Raw genomic sequence first — 16,199 nt, 5'->3', positions numbered from 1 at the left:
TACAAGGTACCATCACACACCAGCCAGAATGGCCATCATTAAAAAGTCTACAAATAACAAACATTGGAGAAGATGTGGAAAAAAAGGCACTCTCTGCCGGGAGCCAGCATGAGGAATTCCACCCGTGACAAGGTCATGCAGCAGAGCTCTGATGGCAAGGCTAATTAGACATCAGGTGTTCCCCCTGGAATTTCCTGAGCATCCACCCCCCAAAAATAAGAATCTGCCTGCTTTTCCACTCTTCTGATATTCTCTGGAAAAAGTCAATTCAGGGCTTTAGTCTTCTGCATTTGAAAGAGTGTTTCAATCCAAAAAACCCTCTGATGGCTTTCTAGCCTGCCTGCAGGACTCGTACAGCTGCGCATGTGACTGTTTGAGGCCTCCTGACCGCAGGAGGCACAGGAAGCTTAAAACATCCTAGGAATGTAAGGGCTTCCGAGGAGTCAAAATCATTAGAATAGGACTGATTAAAGGTTTCATTTGTTGAGCCAATACTTGCTGCCAAATTTTCATATCCTTTATTTTTAGATATAGTTGGTATATAGAAAAACAAGTAGTAGACCTGGTATTAGCAACATTAGATCTTTGAGTTAAGTACCTTCTTTGTTATAACCCACTGCACCTTTGTTCTATAGAGATGTAACTTTAGTGCTTTAAGGAGATGCAGATTAAAGAAAAACACTTCGGGGAAACGAGATTAACATTCATTAAGAAAGACAGCCAAAAAATTGTTAACAAGCATCCTGGCCAGAAGATAATGTAAAACACGTGAGACCTTTTGTATACAAAAAGATATACAGAAAGAGTCTGGGCTGCTAACACTACGTAATTTTGTATTACCCATTGATCTCTATGTATAATCAAAAGTATAAAAGGCCTTGAAGGACAATAGAAGGGGAGCCAGTCGCTGGACTGGTTTCCCCCGCGTCTCCTCTTTACTCTAATTTCAGGCTGAATTCCCATCTGGGGCGTGGAGGCTCATTATGTCTACTTACTTGTCCCGGCTGTAAGAGAGAGAGCCCAAGGCGGGGCACTCTCCGATATTCAAACGGGCGCAGGTGGCCTAATGTAGATGGTGCAAGCTCCTTGTCTAGAACTTTATTGGGTTTCCACATAACCCAAGTTAATCAGCCTCTTCTCTCCACTTAATCTTCCTACTACACTATTTCTTCCTAATCTAATCTTATATTAATAAATAAATAAGTCTTTCCTCGCCAACGCCGTCCCCGCTTCAAATTCCCTGGATCCACCGGGGCTGGACCCCGGCAACTCTCCTATACTGTTGGTGGGAATGTAAATTGGTGCAGCCACTATGAAAAAACAGTATGGAGGTTCCTCAAAATGTTAAAAATCTAGTTACCATTTGATCCAGCAATTACCACTCCTGGGCATATATCAGCAAAAAACTTATCATTAAAAAAGATACATGCACCCCAATGTTCACAGCAGCACTATTTACAACAGCAAACACATAGAAGCAACCTAAATGTCCCCAGACAGATGAATGGGGTCAAGAAGATGTGGTGTGTATGTGTGTACACACACACACAGAAATAGTACTCAGCCACAGAAAATGAAACAATGCCATTTGCAGCAATATGGACGGGCCTAGAGATGATACAACTGAACTTCATTTACGAAACAGACTCACAGACACAGAGAATAGGTTTGTGGTTGCCAAAGGGGAGAAGGGGTGAGGGAGGGATGTATTGGGAGCTTGAGATTAGCAGATACAAACTATTACATTCAGAGAAAGGATAAACAACAAGGTCCTACTATATACCACAGGGAATTATGTTCAATATCCTGTAATAAACCATAATGGAAAAGAAAAAACAAAAATGATTGAACATGTAAGTATATAAATAAATATAAAAATAAACATACAGAAACCAATGAGCTTATTATAACGCTAACACTAAAAAATAGAGGAGGTCACCTCATATCGATTAGGGTGGCTATGATAAAAAAAAAACAAACAGATGCACTATTGGTGGGAATGTAAAATAGTACAGCCCCTGTAGGAAAAAACAGTATGGGGGTTCCCTGGAAACTTTTAAATAGAATTACCGTATGATCCAGCAATTCTACTTCTGGATATATACCCAAAGGAACTGATATGGTACAGCACAGGGAATATAGACAATATTTTACAGTAACTATAAATGGAGTATAACCTTTTTGTACACCAACTATAATTCAATAAAATGAAATATTTGATCACACAAAAAAAGAACTGAAAAGATCTGGATACCATGTGTGGTCTTCCCAGGTGCACTAGTGGTAAAGAACCTGCCTGCCAATGCAGGAGACCTGAAAGATGCGGGTTCAGTCCCTGGGTCAGGAAGATCCCCCAGAGGAGGGCACGGCAGCCCACTCCAGTATTCCTGCCTGGAGAACCCCATGGACAGAGGAGCCTGGCGGGCTACAGTCCCTAGCGACGTAAAGAGTCGGACACGACTGAATCCCTTAGCACATATGCACATAACATGTTCACAGCAGCATCATTCATAATACAACTAGAGGCAACACAGTGCCCATTAATGAATGAGTGGATAAACAAACGGTGGTGTGCACAACAACAGAATATTAGTCAGTCTCAAAAAATAAAAGGAAATTGTCAAAGGCTAGAACATGTATGAATCTTAAAGATACACTAAATGAAATGAGTCCTTCAGAAAAAGACAAACACTGTATGAGTCCATTTTCTAGAAATTTGATTATTCTAGTCAAATTCATAGAAACAGAAGGTAGCATGGTGGTTACCACGGAGAAGGAGTGGGGAGAATAGGGACTTGTATTTAATGGGTTTAGAGTTTCAGTTTTGCAAGAGGAAGAGTTCTGGAAACTGACTGCACAACAATGTGAACCTTCTTACCTCCACTGAACTGTACACTTAAAACTTTATGCTAATATTTTTTTCATCACAACTTTTAAAACTATGAGAGGAGGGGCTCTTAGAACACCATTTAGGATTGCTGGGCCATCCATTCACTACTGCGAAAACTAGTAACTGAGGGAAACAAATTTATCCAGTTTTCCAGCATAAACTACATTTCAGGGTAACCTAAAAGCCCTCAAAGGAAGAGGGGAATATATTTTACACAGAATTCCAGCTGATAAATGAGAATAATAAAATTTACCACACCCTCGCACAACTCCTAATAAAATCACTGACTCAAGCAGCAATTATTAATGGTAAAAAGATAGGGAACTTTCTAAGAAAAGGATCAGAACATTACTAGCCTAAACTCACTGATGAAGTTTAGCATCATTAAAACTGAGACAATCAAGAACTCTGGGCCTCCCTGAAGTAACGAATTATGAAGAACACAGTACTCCCACTCCTCAAGACTGAATCTAAATCTAATCAAGTCATCACTGCTAACTTCTAGTCTATAGATAAAATATTGGGTATAGAACAACAAATTTTATTGTCTGGGGAAGCAATCAGCCGAACTCAAAATTATCCTGAAAAAGCCTCAAGAAGCAATCAGTCAAACCCAGAACAGTCCTGGAAAATTCTTAGGACACATGACCCAGTTTCTTCAATAAAGTGATGATGTGAAAAATCACTGGATGATTTTTGGGTGGAGTAGGAAGAGGTACTGCTCTAGATTGAGAAATATTTAAAAGCTGGGACAAATAGAACACGTGGTCCACATTTGGCTCGTGATTCACAATAAGCTCAGCTATAAAAAGACAATTTTGACCCAAAGGGAAAACTTGAATACAGACTTGTATTAAGACAATATTAAGGAATTGTTACTAATTTGGTTAGCTGTGATAATAACGTTATAGTTAAACAAAAGCTTAAAAATAAGAACCTGTTTGACACCTGCCCAACAAAGTGGCCTGGAATGTAAGGGAGGACCCCTCCAGCCACTGCAGAGGGAGGGGTTCAGACTCCAGGGAAGAAGTCAAAGGCCCCGAGCACATTGCCCTGCAGTCCCTCCCCTAGAGTGGAGCCCAGCCTGGGGCTCGGGAACCCTCTTATGCAGCTCCCACTGGAAGGGAATGACACAGAGAAGATGCAGGACGAGAAGAGTGCCAGCCTGGGCTCCTACGCCTGGACTTCAGCCCGCTCACATTTCAAAGGGAAGGTGAATAACAGTGTGGGGGGAAAGCAATCACGGGCCCAGGCATCAGACCTCCACTGGCAAAGGTTCTGACCACAGGACCCAGAAGACCCACTCCTGTCCAAGGCAACCATGCTGGGTCAGCCCCAGAGGAAATGGCCTGGGGGGTCCACACTCCACCTGACTCATCAGAAAGAAATGCAAACTAAACTGAGAAGGCGAAGATGAGTGGCAACAGACTTGTGGCACCATGCGGGCCCCTCCTGGGGGCTGCCCACTGAACTCCACCTCTGGCCTCTAGCCCTGGACCCCCAAGGCTGGACCTCCTCATTCCTAACCACTCCCTGTTCCTCCGGCCACTCTACACTTTCCATACCTGTCCCTCTCCTTCCTCCAAACTCACCCTTGCAGAGCCAACTCAAATGTCATGTCCACAGCACAAGCACCTTCCCTACGCCTGGAACCACAATGAGTCAGTCCCTCGAAGGAACTCTACACAACTGTTCACAAGCATGTTTTAGCCCCAGTCTTAGCCTGCTCCACACTCCAGCAGTCTGGGTGGGGAGCCCTGCCCTTGCTGAGCCATCCTGAGCTCCTGAAGGAGCTGTGGTCTTCCTCCTACTGGCATCCCTGCTCTCAACACAGAGCCTCTGTGCACACAGGGGCCACTCAGAAGACAAATGCAGAGCTCATCAAGACACCAACAGGTGCACAGGCCACTGCGGCCCTGGCTTGAGGAGGCCTGGTGAGCGGGTGGGCATGGCTAAGCCATGAAGAGAGCCACCTGGAGAAGGAAGATGAGAGCCGTCAGGAGGCCTGCTTCTGCAGACGACCTTGCTGACGTGGACACCACTGACACACAGAGTGCCAAAGGGTGCTTTCAGCATGGAGTGCCTTAAGACACACACAGACACTCATCAGGATCTCATCACGTGCACACACACATCAAGCATAAGCACACACACTCAACAGGTTCTCATCAAGCATAACCAGGAATTAGATAAGGATGGAGATGAGAGGAGGAGGCCCCGAAGCCTTTGCCTGGGGCCTACTCAAGTAGGCCTACTACTCCTTCCTTCTACAGTCTACTCCCCCCCTTTCTTCAACATCCATCCTCCTACTGGCCCTGCTACGGCTTCCCCAAAGGGATTCTGCAGAAAGCAGCTATGTCCACTGTGGGCACAACAACCTGGTGAAGATACAGTTCTCAGACATACAGCCTGAGGCACGGGCAGTGACACACCCACCCCTGCCCCCGAGTTCTCTGGGCACGTGCAAGGACTACACTGACAGCGGCCAGAGACCGGGGGCATCCAGCAGAGACCCAGCCCTGGCCGGGCAACAGGCCCGCAGCCACTGGAGTGGGAGCGAGTGTCCACACATACACACCGTAGACCATCAGGGCCTCCCCTCAGCTGTGGGCGGGACGCTTTCTCAGGAAGTCCCAAGCACTACACATCCAGGTGGGGGGCTAGCCAGCAAGGCAGGTTCCTCTCCCAGGGCTCTTCCAATGCCCCCACCGCCCTAGACCAGTGAGCCCAGGTATGGGACTGTGTGAACCCGGGGCCTGACAACCGCCCCAGAGGAGGGGGATGGTCCTGCTCACCAGCCCCTCGGTCTCCTCAGTCGTCCTCTGGAAGTGTGCGGCCATCGCCATGTAGTCTCGCATCTGCTTGTGACACTCCAGGCACTTGATACTGTGCCGGATGAGCCTCACGGGGTCTGGGTAGAGCGGCAAGGCGGGGAGTGGGGTGCTGGCGTTGCTGGAAGCCTGGCCGGGCTGGGAGGGGGAGGGGGGCGCCGCGGCGGCTGGCGCCGTGGAGTTCACAGGGGTGGCCACGAACATCTGGTCCGCAGAGATGGGCTTCACAAGCAGCTGGGAGCACTGCATGACGAGCCCCTTGCTCTTGTGGTCGCGGGCGTGCCGGAGCAGGCTGCACTTGTTGAAGAAGAGCAGCGTCTGGGAGCACAGCGTGCACAGCACCTCAATGTGGACACTCCGCCGGCCGTAGTGCTGGCTCAGGCTCTTCTCTAAGGCGAACGCGTCCCCGCACTCCAGGCAGCAGTAGCCACTGGCCGGCACGTGGATCCTGCTGTCCGCGGGCGGGCTGAGGTTGGGCGCATAGAGGGGCACGGGGTTGGAGCTGTGGAGGACCTTGTTGAAGACCTCCACGACCAGCGGGGCGGCCTTCTTCACCTGGTGGACCAGGGGCACTGACATCTGCGTGGGCTGAGGCTGACTCCGCCTCTGTGCAGAGGACTTGGCAGTCACTGATGCAGCCACACTGTGGGGGACCAGGTTCAGGTTGGCCAGGTGCACGGCCTTGGGCAGGAGGTTGGCAGGGGCAGGGGTGGAGGCTGGCGGTGCCGGGCTCTGCTGCGGCTTTCTGCCCGCCTGCGTGCCCGAGGCAGCCCCCTTTGGGCCCCGGGCCCCGGAGCTGAAGCAGGAAGGCGAAGGCTCTCTGGCTTTCGCTGTGCACTCCTCCCCTTTCCGGTCACTCTGGGGGCTTCCAGGCTGTGCGCCCACCTCAGCAAAGTGCTCCACCTCGGACAGGGTGGTGGCCTCGTCCTCGTGTGCCTCGCTCGGGGCCTCGGCGGTGGCGCTTCCTAACGGCGAGCCAGCGGGGGACTTACTGGGGTCGTCAGGGTCGGGCAGGATCCTCGTGACAGTCCGCTTGATTTCCCCTGAAGACGTCTTGATGGTTTTGATCCTGACTTTGGGGATTGCTGGTGGGGAGCTGGCAGCCACGGAGGGGGAGCCCTTGCTGCTGCTGTCACTGCAGATGCTCCGAGGGCTGTCAGAGGGCTTGATGCTCTTTCGGGTGGCCTCCAGGGGGCTCCGGGGACTCTTTGGTGACTTGGGCATCTTGGGGCTGCCTTTGGAGCCCTCCTTCGCAGGCCCTGAGGGATCCTTCGTGTGGCTAGGCTGATCCTCCTTGGCGACATTGGCCACTCGTTTAGCCTGCAGGGCCACCAAGGCCGCAACACAGGAGGACAGCTTGGAATGAGCTGGCTTGAGGCGCTGCCTGGGGGGGACCGCCGAGCCGGTGCCGAGCTCTGAGGCCAGCCCCTTGGGCTCTCCAATACTGTTGCCAGGATGGCTACTGAAGTCCAGGGCGTCCCCGAAGAATCGACTGGCATCCAGTTCCTTGTGCACCTCCAATGCTTTCTGCCCACCTCTCTCGTGCTCCTGAGGACTGCCAAGGGGCAGGGGCTCAGGCTTGGGTTCTTTCTTACAAAAGTGATCAAACATATGCAGCTCTGGGACCGGAAACTTTGTGAGAGCCTCCAGGACAGGGCCCCCCACAGACCCACACCCAGGAGGGGGCGGGAAATAACTGTCAGAGTGCTTGGGCTTCATTCCAAACCCATTGTCTTTGATGGCGTCCTCGGGCTCTGGGCTGGAGATCGGACTGAACTGGTTAAAAGTTGGTAACGGCTCTGACTTGGAGGCCTCCAGCTTGCCGGGGAAACCCCTGGTACTGTCTCCATTCATGAATGTGGAGTCAAACTTCCCACAGTTGTGGCCTAGACTGTGGGGGTCTGCAGGCAGGTCAGAGCCCCGGAACCCATTGTGCAAGAGGCTGGGGGCGATGTGGTCTTTCTCCGCCTCAAATGACTCCTGGCGGCTGGTGTTCTTGACGATGACACTCACAGCCGGCACATCCGAGGCTGAGCCTGAGTGAGACAAGGACACGTTCTCATCCACACACAAGCCTGGGGGTTTGAGGGGGCTTTCATTCTCCTCACTGGGGGTCTGGATGGCCTCCTTGGCGTCAAGGCTGGTGGGGTCTGGGATGTCAAAGGCAGCCAGAAGGTCGTCAAAGTCTGGAGTCTTCATATCCCCCATGGCTGGATGCAGGCAAGGGCTAGAACAGAAACAGAACAGAATTAGTGATGGCCGGATCCCACCAAGGCTCGATCCAGCATCATCTTCATTGCATAACCCACTCACTGACACGCATGTGGCCAGCACGCCCACACACAAACCCCCACACTGTGGGAAGCCACACCCCCAAGTTCTACCTCAATAGGTTTCCAAAATGCTGGGGATGGTGGGGGGAGGAGCAGAGAGAAAAGTTAGCACATTGTGACATGACTGCCTGGTGGGCTCTAAGTATCAAACAGGGAATTTCCTGGCTGGCTACATAATCGAAAAGAGAGTACATTCAAATGATACTCCCTCAATTTCTCAGGGAATATCATCACTCCACAATCATAAGCATGAGCAAAAAACTACTCAGTCCTTAAAAAAAAAAAAGCCTGACTCAGCACCAGTACCTCCATTCTTTAGAAAACTTCTGGTTCATATATGAGACTTGGCTATAGAAAGTGAAGTTGCTCAGTCATGTCCAACTCTTTACAACCCCACGGACAGTAGCCTACCAGGCTCCGCCATCCATGGGATTTTCCAGGCAAGAATACTGGAGTGGGCTGCCATTTCCTTCTCCTGGGGATCCTCCCAACCCAGGGATCGAACCTGGGTCTCCTGCATTGCAGACAGACGCTTTACCATCTGAGCCACCAGGGAAACCCAGACTTAGCTATAATTTCTGCTAATTTACTCTTAGTAATTGATCATTAACTTTGTATAACTTGGTTTTTTGCTGCATGAATTCAATCAAATTCAAAATGATTTACTATTGCCAGGATTTAAGCTATCTCATAAACTCTAGCCTATTATATCATCCCCAAGTTTTTTGTTTTATTTTTTCTCTAGTCAGTGTCTGCTCGATTCCTTAATTTTCACCCCAAATTCATTACTGGTTGGTGAATGGATCACTAAACCTGAGGGACTGGGTGACTCTCAAAGAAGCACACAGTTATCAAGCTGACCAGGGAACAGTTTTAAAGCCCTCAATTTTACTTTAACACACAAAGAAAAGAAAATCTACCTGATTTCTTCATGCTTTGGAGAAGCAAAGCTACAAAACTATTGCAAAGGAGGAAACCTGAGGCCTTCCATTAAGAAATTATTAAGGCACTCACGTTTAGTTGAGATGTGGGGCTGGCTGGTTCAAACCTGTTGAGAAGAGGAAGAGAAACCCCACCATCTCCCTGGTTCAGCCCATAAATCCTGCATCTGCTGTAACATCCCAGAGCCTGACATGCTTAAGTGTCTCTTACACCACGCTGGTACTGAAAGCCTTTGTGAATGCTGACCAACACAGCTCTTTCGTAAAGCAGAACAGTGGCTGCACAGAACCAGATAAGGGGTGAATCCCTGGGCCCAGGAACCCCAATGCCAGAAATTTTTTCTAAGAACAAAAATTCACCCACAAGTTATATGCAAAAGTATATGGTACTATTAAAACAACACCAAAAGGAAACACACGCAGACACACAAAGAAATCTAAATGCCCATGGACAAGGAATGGTTAATGGACTATTATGCAGTCGTTAAAAACTCTAATTATGAAACCTAGGTAGCAACATGGAAAATCACTTACAGTGTTAAGTTTAAGAAAAGATAAATACAAAACCTTTGTCAAACTATAACAATGTAAAACTGAGCATGCATTTGGGCCAAGATTGAAAGAAAAAAGTGATTTGTGCACGGTGGTGGGATTACTGGTGGGTTATTTTTTCACAACTTTTGTGTGTGTTAGTAGACTCCTTTTATAATTAAAAACAGGGAAAACATAGGGAAAAAAAGGAAACAGAATCACAGGGGACCAGTCAGCATAGGTATATCTATTGCCGCCCCATGGGATCAACAGGCTTACAGGCTTGGTTTGTTTCTTGTCCCACCCCACCAAGCCCCAACAAAACACACCTGCCTTCTTAAAGAGTTCTAACAGAACACGAAATTCCCCCACAATTGGGAAGATGTCTAATTATGGTAGACACTAACAAAGTGAAACCCCAATTATCTTAACAGACTATGAGCTGGCAGAATCACTGAAGAGATGTAAAAGTTTCTGGATAACAAGTGATTGTCTCATGGGACAGAAGTGTTGGAGCCCATAAGTGAGGGGAAGACACTGGGTGTGGTGGGAGCACCAGCTCCCAGTACCAAGTGAGATACCATGCAGGCCAGTCCCAAATGTAAGGAGACACCTGTGCGGCATCCGCTTTACCTACAACTCCCCAGGGCTCCTCTTCTGTCTAGGAAAACATGGCTGAGGGAGCAGGGCTGAACAGACTGGGCTTTTAAGGGGCTGGGAAAAGCATGTGGGAGAGGAGTGGTGGCAGTTGGCGGGTGCTTCAAGGGCCAGTGAGGAGCCCACCACCTTTACCTCTGAGTCACAGAGATCCTACGTGGAAGTCCTGTTCTCCACACAGAGAAACCTCAGGACTGGGCTGAGAATGGTCAGAGGTCAAAGCAAAAGCTATCTTTTGCTAGGAAAACCAGAGCTAATAAATGGTATGGCGGGTCTCTATTTAAAACAAACCAAAAAAATTTAATATAGATTTTATGAAAAAGGGGAGAGGAATAGTCTAAAATGTTAAAAAAATATCTCAACAGATGAAATTTTCTTTCCTTTTTATCTACACTTTAAAATTATTTATTCAAACTATTTATTTCTAATTTTATTACTTAAGTAATTGTATTATATTTTTAACATTATGAAAAGAAGAAGAAATTAGGCAGGCCAAAAAATTTAAGGAATTTCTTACAGAGGGCTCCAAAAATCATTACTATAAAACTCTTAAAGTATATCTAGCATGACTCAGCAAGGGACTGCCAGCTAGAAAATTGGTGAAGTAACTTAATTAAGATTAAAGGTGTAGTCAAAATAATAAGCTTCAGCACACACCAATGTCTGCAAACTGTTGCAAGCAGCCAAAGTTGGAAAGTGAAGTGAAGTTGCTCAGTCATGTCTGATTCTTTGTGACCCCATGGACTCTAGCCTACCAGGCTCCTTCCTCCATGGGATTTACCAGGCAAGAGTACTGGAGTAGGTTGCCATTTCCTTCTCCAGGGAATCTTCCCAACCCAGGGATCGAACCCGGGTCTCCTGCACTGCAGACAGACGCTTTACCGTCTGGGCCACCAGGGAAGCCAAAGTTGGAAAGGGTAGACCACAAAAGGCTGCCTTGCCTGCCCGCCTTGCCTCACCTGGGGGCAGGCCTCAGGACCCAGGGTGATGGCCCCTGCCCCAGGGCCACAAATACCTGCCTGCCTGGCCTTACCTGGGGGCAGGCCTCAGGACCCAGGTGATGGCCCCTGCCCCAGGGCCACAAACACCAGCCTAGGACCCACAGCCCACCCTGCAGAACATTCAGTAGGGCTCACCCTAAAGCATCTGAACAAGCCAGATGCAGATCTGGTGAGCTAACCCAGTGATCTAAAGCAGCCAATCAGCAGGCAAGGTAGGTTCCCCGGGGCTCTGGGGCCCAGGCTGAGAGCCACTCTCCCTTCAAGGTGAGAGGGTGGAAATGTGCTATGATGCATACAAGTCCCTTGAGGTGAAGAACAACTTCAGAACTGGCAGACTGACACTGTATCCTCTCAGAGTAACTTTCTATTCAGGAAATATCTGGAAACTAAAAAAATTAATAAATAAAGTGAAAATAAATTCCCAGCTTTTATTACAGGGTCTACCTGCTGCCCAGGACATTCTGCCAAACTGTTAAGTAAACATCAACTAGATGAGAGCGAGAGAACACCCTGATTTTGAAAGGGCCCTCATCAGGCCTGATTAACCTAGTAGAATTCTTTGAAAGGATAAAAGCAATGTAATTATGGCAGAACTAGTAGGCAGAAAATTTCTAATGCCAAAATTCCACCAGAAAAACCAACAAACTGAATTCCACATTGCTGTGTGTATGTCTGTCTTTATCTGATTGTTGTTTATGGGAAATCATGAACAACGGCATTTTTTTTAAAAAACCACTGATCAGTTCTGGACTGGAACTTGATGCTTTTATAAACTGCCTAGAATGGTAGTTTCCAACCATACGGCCCCCAACTTCATATCCACAAATGTGCTTCCAGTGACCAGCCGTTAGAAACACCACTACTGGGACTTCCCTGGTGGTGCAGTAGATAAGAATCAGGCTTGATCCCTGGTCCAGAAGAGTCCACAAGCCCCAGGGCAAGTAAGCCTGTACACCACCACTGCTGAGCCTGAGCTCCAGGGTCCAGGAGCCACAACCACTGAGCCCACGTGCAGCAACTACAGAAGGCCATGCCCCTAGAGCCTGTGCTCCGGAACAAGAGGGGCCACTGCAGCTAGAGAGCAGCCCCTGCTCACCACAACTAGAGAAAACCTGCACAGCAACAAAGACCCAGCACAGCCAAAAATTAGCCAGAAAAAAAATTAAAAAAAAACAAACCCACTACTGAATAAGCGTCCATGAAAAAATTAATTTGAAAAGGAGGTATCATATTTAAAATGCTTTGAGAACCAATAATCTAGCAGAAAATACACTAGGCTGTTAGATTCACAAGGGAAGAGGTCTATCTGTCTGTTCACCACTGCATTTCCCATTAGGCACTCAATAAATATTTACTGAAGCAATAAAATGCAACCTTCAAGATTGCAAATGGCCTAAAAGCTGTTCCAGAAATCAAAATGCAAAATTAAAAGACAAGTTCTCAGGAGGCTGTATGAATAGGCAAAATTATGGCAAAGAAGCCTCAGTGAAGGCAAATGTGAAGGAACACTTAGGCAAAAGCAATTCCAATTACACTTTTAGAATAATGGGTTCTGAGCTAAACTGTTCAATAAAGAAGCATCAGCTTAGACTGTTCCCTTAAGACACCGTGTTACATGTCTCATAACAGAAAGCCCAGAAAATACTGGGCAGTATCAGAAAGGACAGTGGAAACAAAATAAAACTCGTGATCCCACCCTTATTCAGAACCACTCCATGTCCACAGCAAGATGTGCTATGCAGTTTTGGCTCCCCATATCTTAAGAAAGATGTACCAGAATTGGAAAATGTCTCAGTGGAAGAGCTTTCTAATGAGAGCCTAAAAATCAGAGCTCTATTTTATTCTAGAGATGATGGTTTAGGGGCAAGGGGGAGCATAACTGAAGTATCGGTTTATTCACCAAACCTCAAACACTGGAGAGTAGAAGGCTGCATTTTTGAAGTCTGAAGTAAATGAACATATAGGTCTACAACAATGTAATCCATTAGTCAGAAAATATACTGAAACTGTTAAAGGGAAAATGCATAAACGTGGTAACATCCACATTTACTCAAATCTAGGAAAAAAATTTTTAATGGCTCTGAGAAACTGAAAACTTGGAGGCCTGTTTCTCTTAACAGTGTTAAGTTCAGAAGCAACAGATTAATGAGAGTTCAATTACAGGACATAAGTGGGGGAGATGCCCTCCAGATCTAGGAAAAGTCCGATTTCTGTTCAGTGCAATCTGTCTAATGAGACAAGGCAACAAGTAACATCACAGATTTACAGAACAATCAAAGTGAAAGACCACATAACCCAGGGAACACTGGGCCGTGAGGCCACAAAGACAAGTTTCTTTGCATCTGCCACTGCTTGCTGGATGCTTGCTGGATGAAGACTACAGGGAAAGAAGATGTGTGTGTTTTACAACCTGCAGCTGACCTCTTTACGCTGCTGCCCCACATGATCAAATGTGGTGTAAATGTGGACATCATCTATGTTCAATTATTGTTATTAACAGTTAAAGGTTTAAAAGTGAATAAATCGAAGTCACCCTCAGCTTTTTATTTTGGAAGAAGCATCCCAGGGGATAAGAAAGCAAAAAATAACTCAGTCTGTATGAAAGCACAGAGAGAGAAAGAGAAAGATTACTTAGCAGATACTAAGAAAGCACTTGAGTTGGTTCCCAGGTGGGAGAACTTCTGAACCAAGATGGAAGCTGGACAAAAGAGAGAATGAGCGAGCAAGCTGCTACTCCCATGACCTGCAGGAATGTCAGTCTGGATGTTCAGAAATGTCAGAAAAAGACATTGCTACTATGGGGCTAAAGATGGGAGCTCAGTGAAACTTTAGCTGGATCAAAGGAAACAAGAAGAACTACCCTTCACCAATTAACTGTGTGAGGATCTTGGGCAAGTCTTGGCTTAATATGTAAAATTAAGCTAACTTGAAGGACCTCTGAGAAACTGAACAGGCTAGGCTACAAATTAAAACTATCGGATTTCTATGTAAAACCTGAATCCTAAAGAAGACAAGCAGACTGTCTACCACATATATACTACTGCCCTCCTCAATACACACCTGAGGCCTCCTTACAGATCTAAGTGACCCCAAGTCATGGACGTTCTGAGTCGGTCAGTGGCCAGTGCTTCATTTCATGAGGCACCTGGTATTCTAATCATTAGCAAAAAACAGCCAGAGAGAGTCTCAGCTGTATACAAGAAAACTGTGCCCCAAAGGACCCATGCAAAAACGAGAAAGAGTTCCATTTGACTCTTTGTCTGGTCTTTGCCAGAATGATTGCTATAAAATGCTTATCTGATCCCATCTCAAAATCCCATCACCTTCAAACAGAGCTCAAACTCTTCCCCAGCAGGCAGAATCCATTCCCATCTGCTCTGTGTCCACCTCTCCAGCTGCTGCCCAGGGTACCTTTCAGTTACTAGTGGTTCTCTCCAACTTTCTTGTGCCTAGGGGTCAGAACTCAAGCTGTCCTCCTCACTGGCCCCCAGTATAAACCTGCCCCCAAACCCCCCTCATCCCAGATATCATGCTCCAGGTGCCCTCCTCCTGGACGCCTTCTCTGAAGAGTCTGCCCTTCTCTTGCTCTGTGGCAGCGCTGCCCAGGGAGGCTGGGATCGTGGCCTTTGCCTCGAACACACCTAACACACCTGGCACCCAATGGCATGTGGGCTGTCACTGCCCCCACTCCTCCCAGAACCTTTTCCTGAGGCCCTTCAAACCCTGGCCGACACACCTGTCCCTGCCTGCCCTGCCCAGGTGTCCCTACTTTCTCCCTCTCTAGGCCCTTCCACCCCCAACCAAAAATTACATTTCCCAGGAAGAGAACTGCAGTGCAAGCATTCTGACAAGACTCACAGGATGTTAGAGTTGAAGCGGACCTCAGGAATGACCTGGTCCAGGGAGTTCGGAATACCTGTCTGCAGACTGCTGATGGACCTGCTGCAAAAGAATAACACAAAGAGTGACTTTACAACAGAATCCCAGGTTCCACCGTGGCAACTCTGATTCAGTGGGCCTGGAACAGATCTCTGCATTGGTTTTTAAAGCTTCCCAGTTGATTCCAGGGCTCTGGGCTAGTACAACCTGTTCATTTTATTCACAAAGAACTGAGGCTCAGAAAGAACAGGTTCACCCATCTCATAATGATCCAATGCCAAGACTTCTGTGGGCACCGAGGACACAAAGGCAAGGCCCAGACCCTGTTGTTGAGCGCCGTCCCTGCTACAACCCACTGAAAACACCTCACAGCCACATACCTGTGGACACCCCCAAATGCTCATCAAGGGAACACGGGCCTCCTAGGCAAGGAAGGGAGGAGGACTTTCTCTGATGGTCCCTGTCAGAAGTCACCCCACCCTCCCTCATGCTCCTGTTTGGTTCACTTGTGGGATAATTGCCTACCTTTATTTCAGTTACTTCAGTAACATGTTCTCTCTTCTGCTGCTTCATAAGCTCCTCAGTAGGCATTCACTGCATCATTAGTTAATCGGTATCCCTCAATTCAAGACTTAGCTGTCTACCTGGAGAGGCATCTCCAACCTAATGTGGCCAAAATCTAACTCTTGATTTCCTCCTACCTTCTTTCTCACTCAGTAAATGCCAACTCAAGCCTTCCAGATGCTTAGGCCAAACCTCTGCATCCTCAAATCCTCTCTTTCCCCTCATAACCTTCGTCTAAATCCATAAGCAAATCCCATCAACTCTACCTTCAAAAATCCAGCCGTTTCTCAGCACCTCCAATCATCTTCTCCTCTTTCCTGGATTCCCACAAAGCCTGCTTGCCTGGTCTCCTTGACTCTACTGTTGTTGTTGTTTAGCCATAAGCTGTGTCCAACTCTTTGCAACCCCATGGACTGCAGCCTGCCAGGCTCCTCTGTCCATGGGATTCTCCAGGCAAGAATGCTGGAGTGGGTTGCCATACCGTTCTCCAGGGGATCTTCCCAGCCCAGGGACTGAACCCATGTCTCCTGCACTGGCAGGTGGATTCTTTACCACAGAGCCACCAGGGAAGC

General features: G+C 47.6%; 1 protein-coding gene and 1 non-coding gene across 2 annotated transcripts in view; both read right to left on the bottom strand.

The window, feature by feature from the left end:
- Positions 1-15,122, bottom strand: part of ZNF592 (zinc finger protein 592) — a 29,571-nt gene extending 14,449 nt beyond the window's left edge. Inside the window, exons 1-2 of the mRNA XM_068991105.1 lie at positions 15,043-15,122; positions 5,686-7,948 (exon numbers count right to left, since the gene is read on the bottom strand). Of these exons, the coding sequence (XP_068847206.1) occupies positions 5,686-7,929 (2,244 nt within the window). The 5' untranslated portion in view covers positions 7,930-7,948; positions 15,043-15,122. The remainder of the gene's footprint in view (positions 1-5,685; positions 7,949-15,042) is intronic.
- On the bottom strand, positions 8,539-8,610 carry TRNAC-GCA (transfer RNA cysteine (anticodon GCA)). The gene has a single exon. It is a non-coding gene; the product is annotated as a tRNA-Cys (tRNA).
- Positions 15,123-16,199: the final 1,077 nt, after the last annotated feature.

This window comes from Capricornis sumatraensis, chromosome 19, assembly GCF_032405125.1.
Source record: "Capricornis sumatraensis isolate serow.1 chromosome 19, serow.2, whole genome shotgun sequence".
Lineage (NCBI taxonomy): Eukaryota > Metazoa > Chordata > Mammalia > Artiodactyla > Bovidae > Capricornis > Capricornis sumatraensis.
The sequence above is the reverse complement of the archived record's forward strand: the minus strand, read 5'-3'. Positions and strand labels throughout refer to the sequence as shown.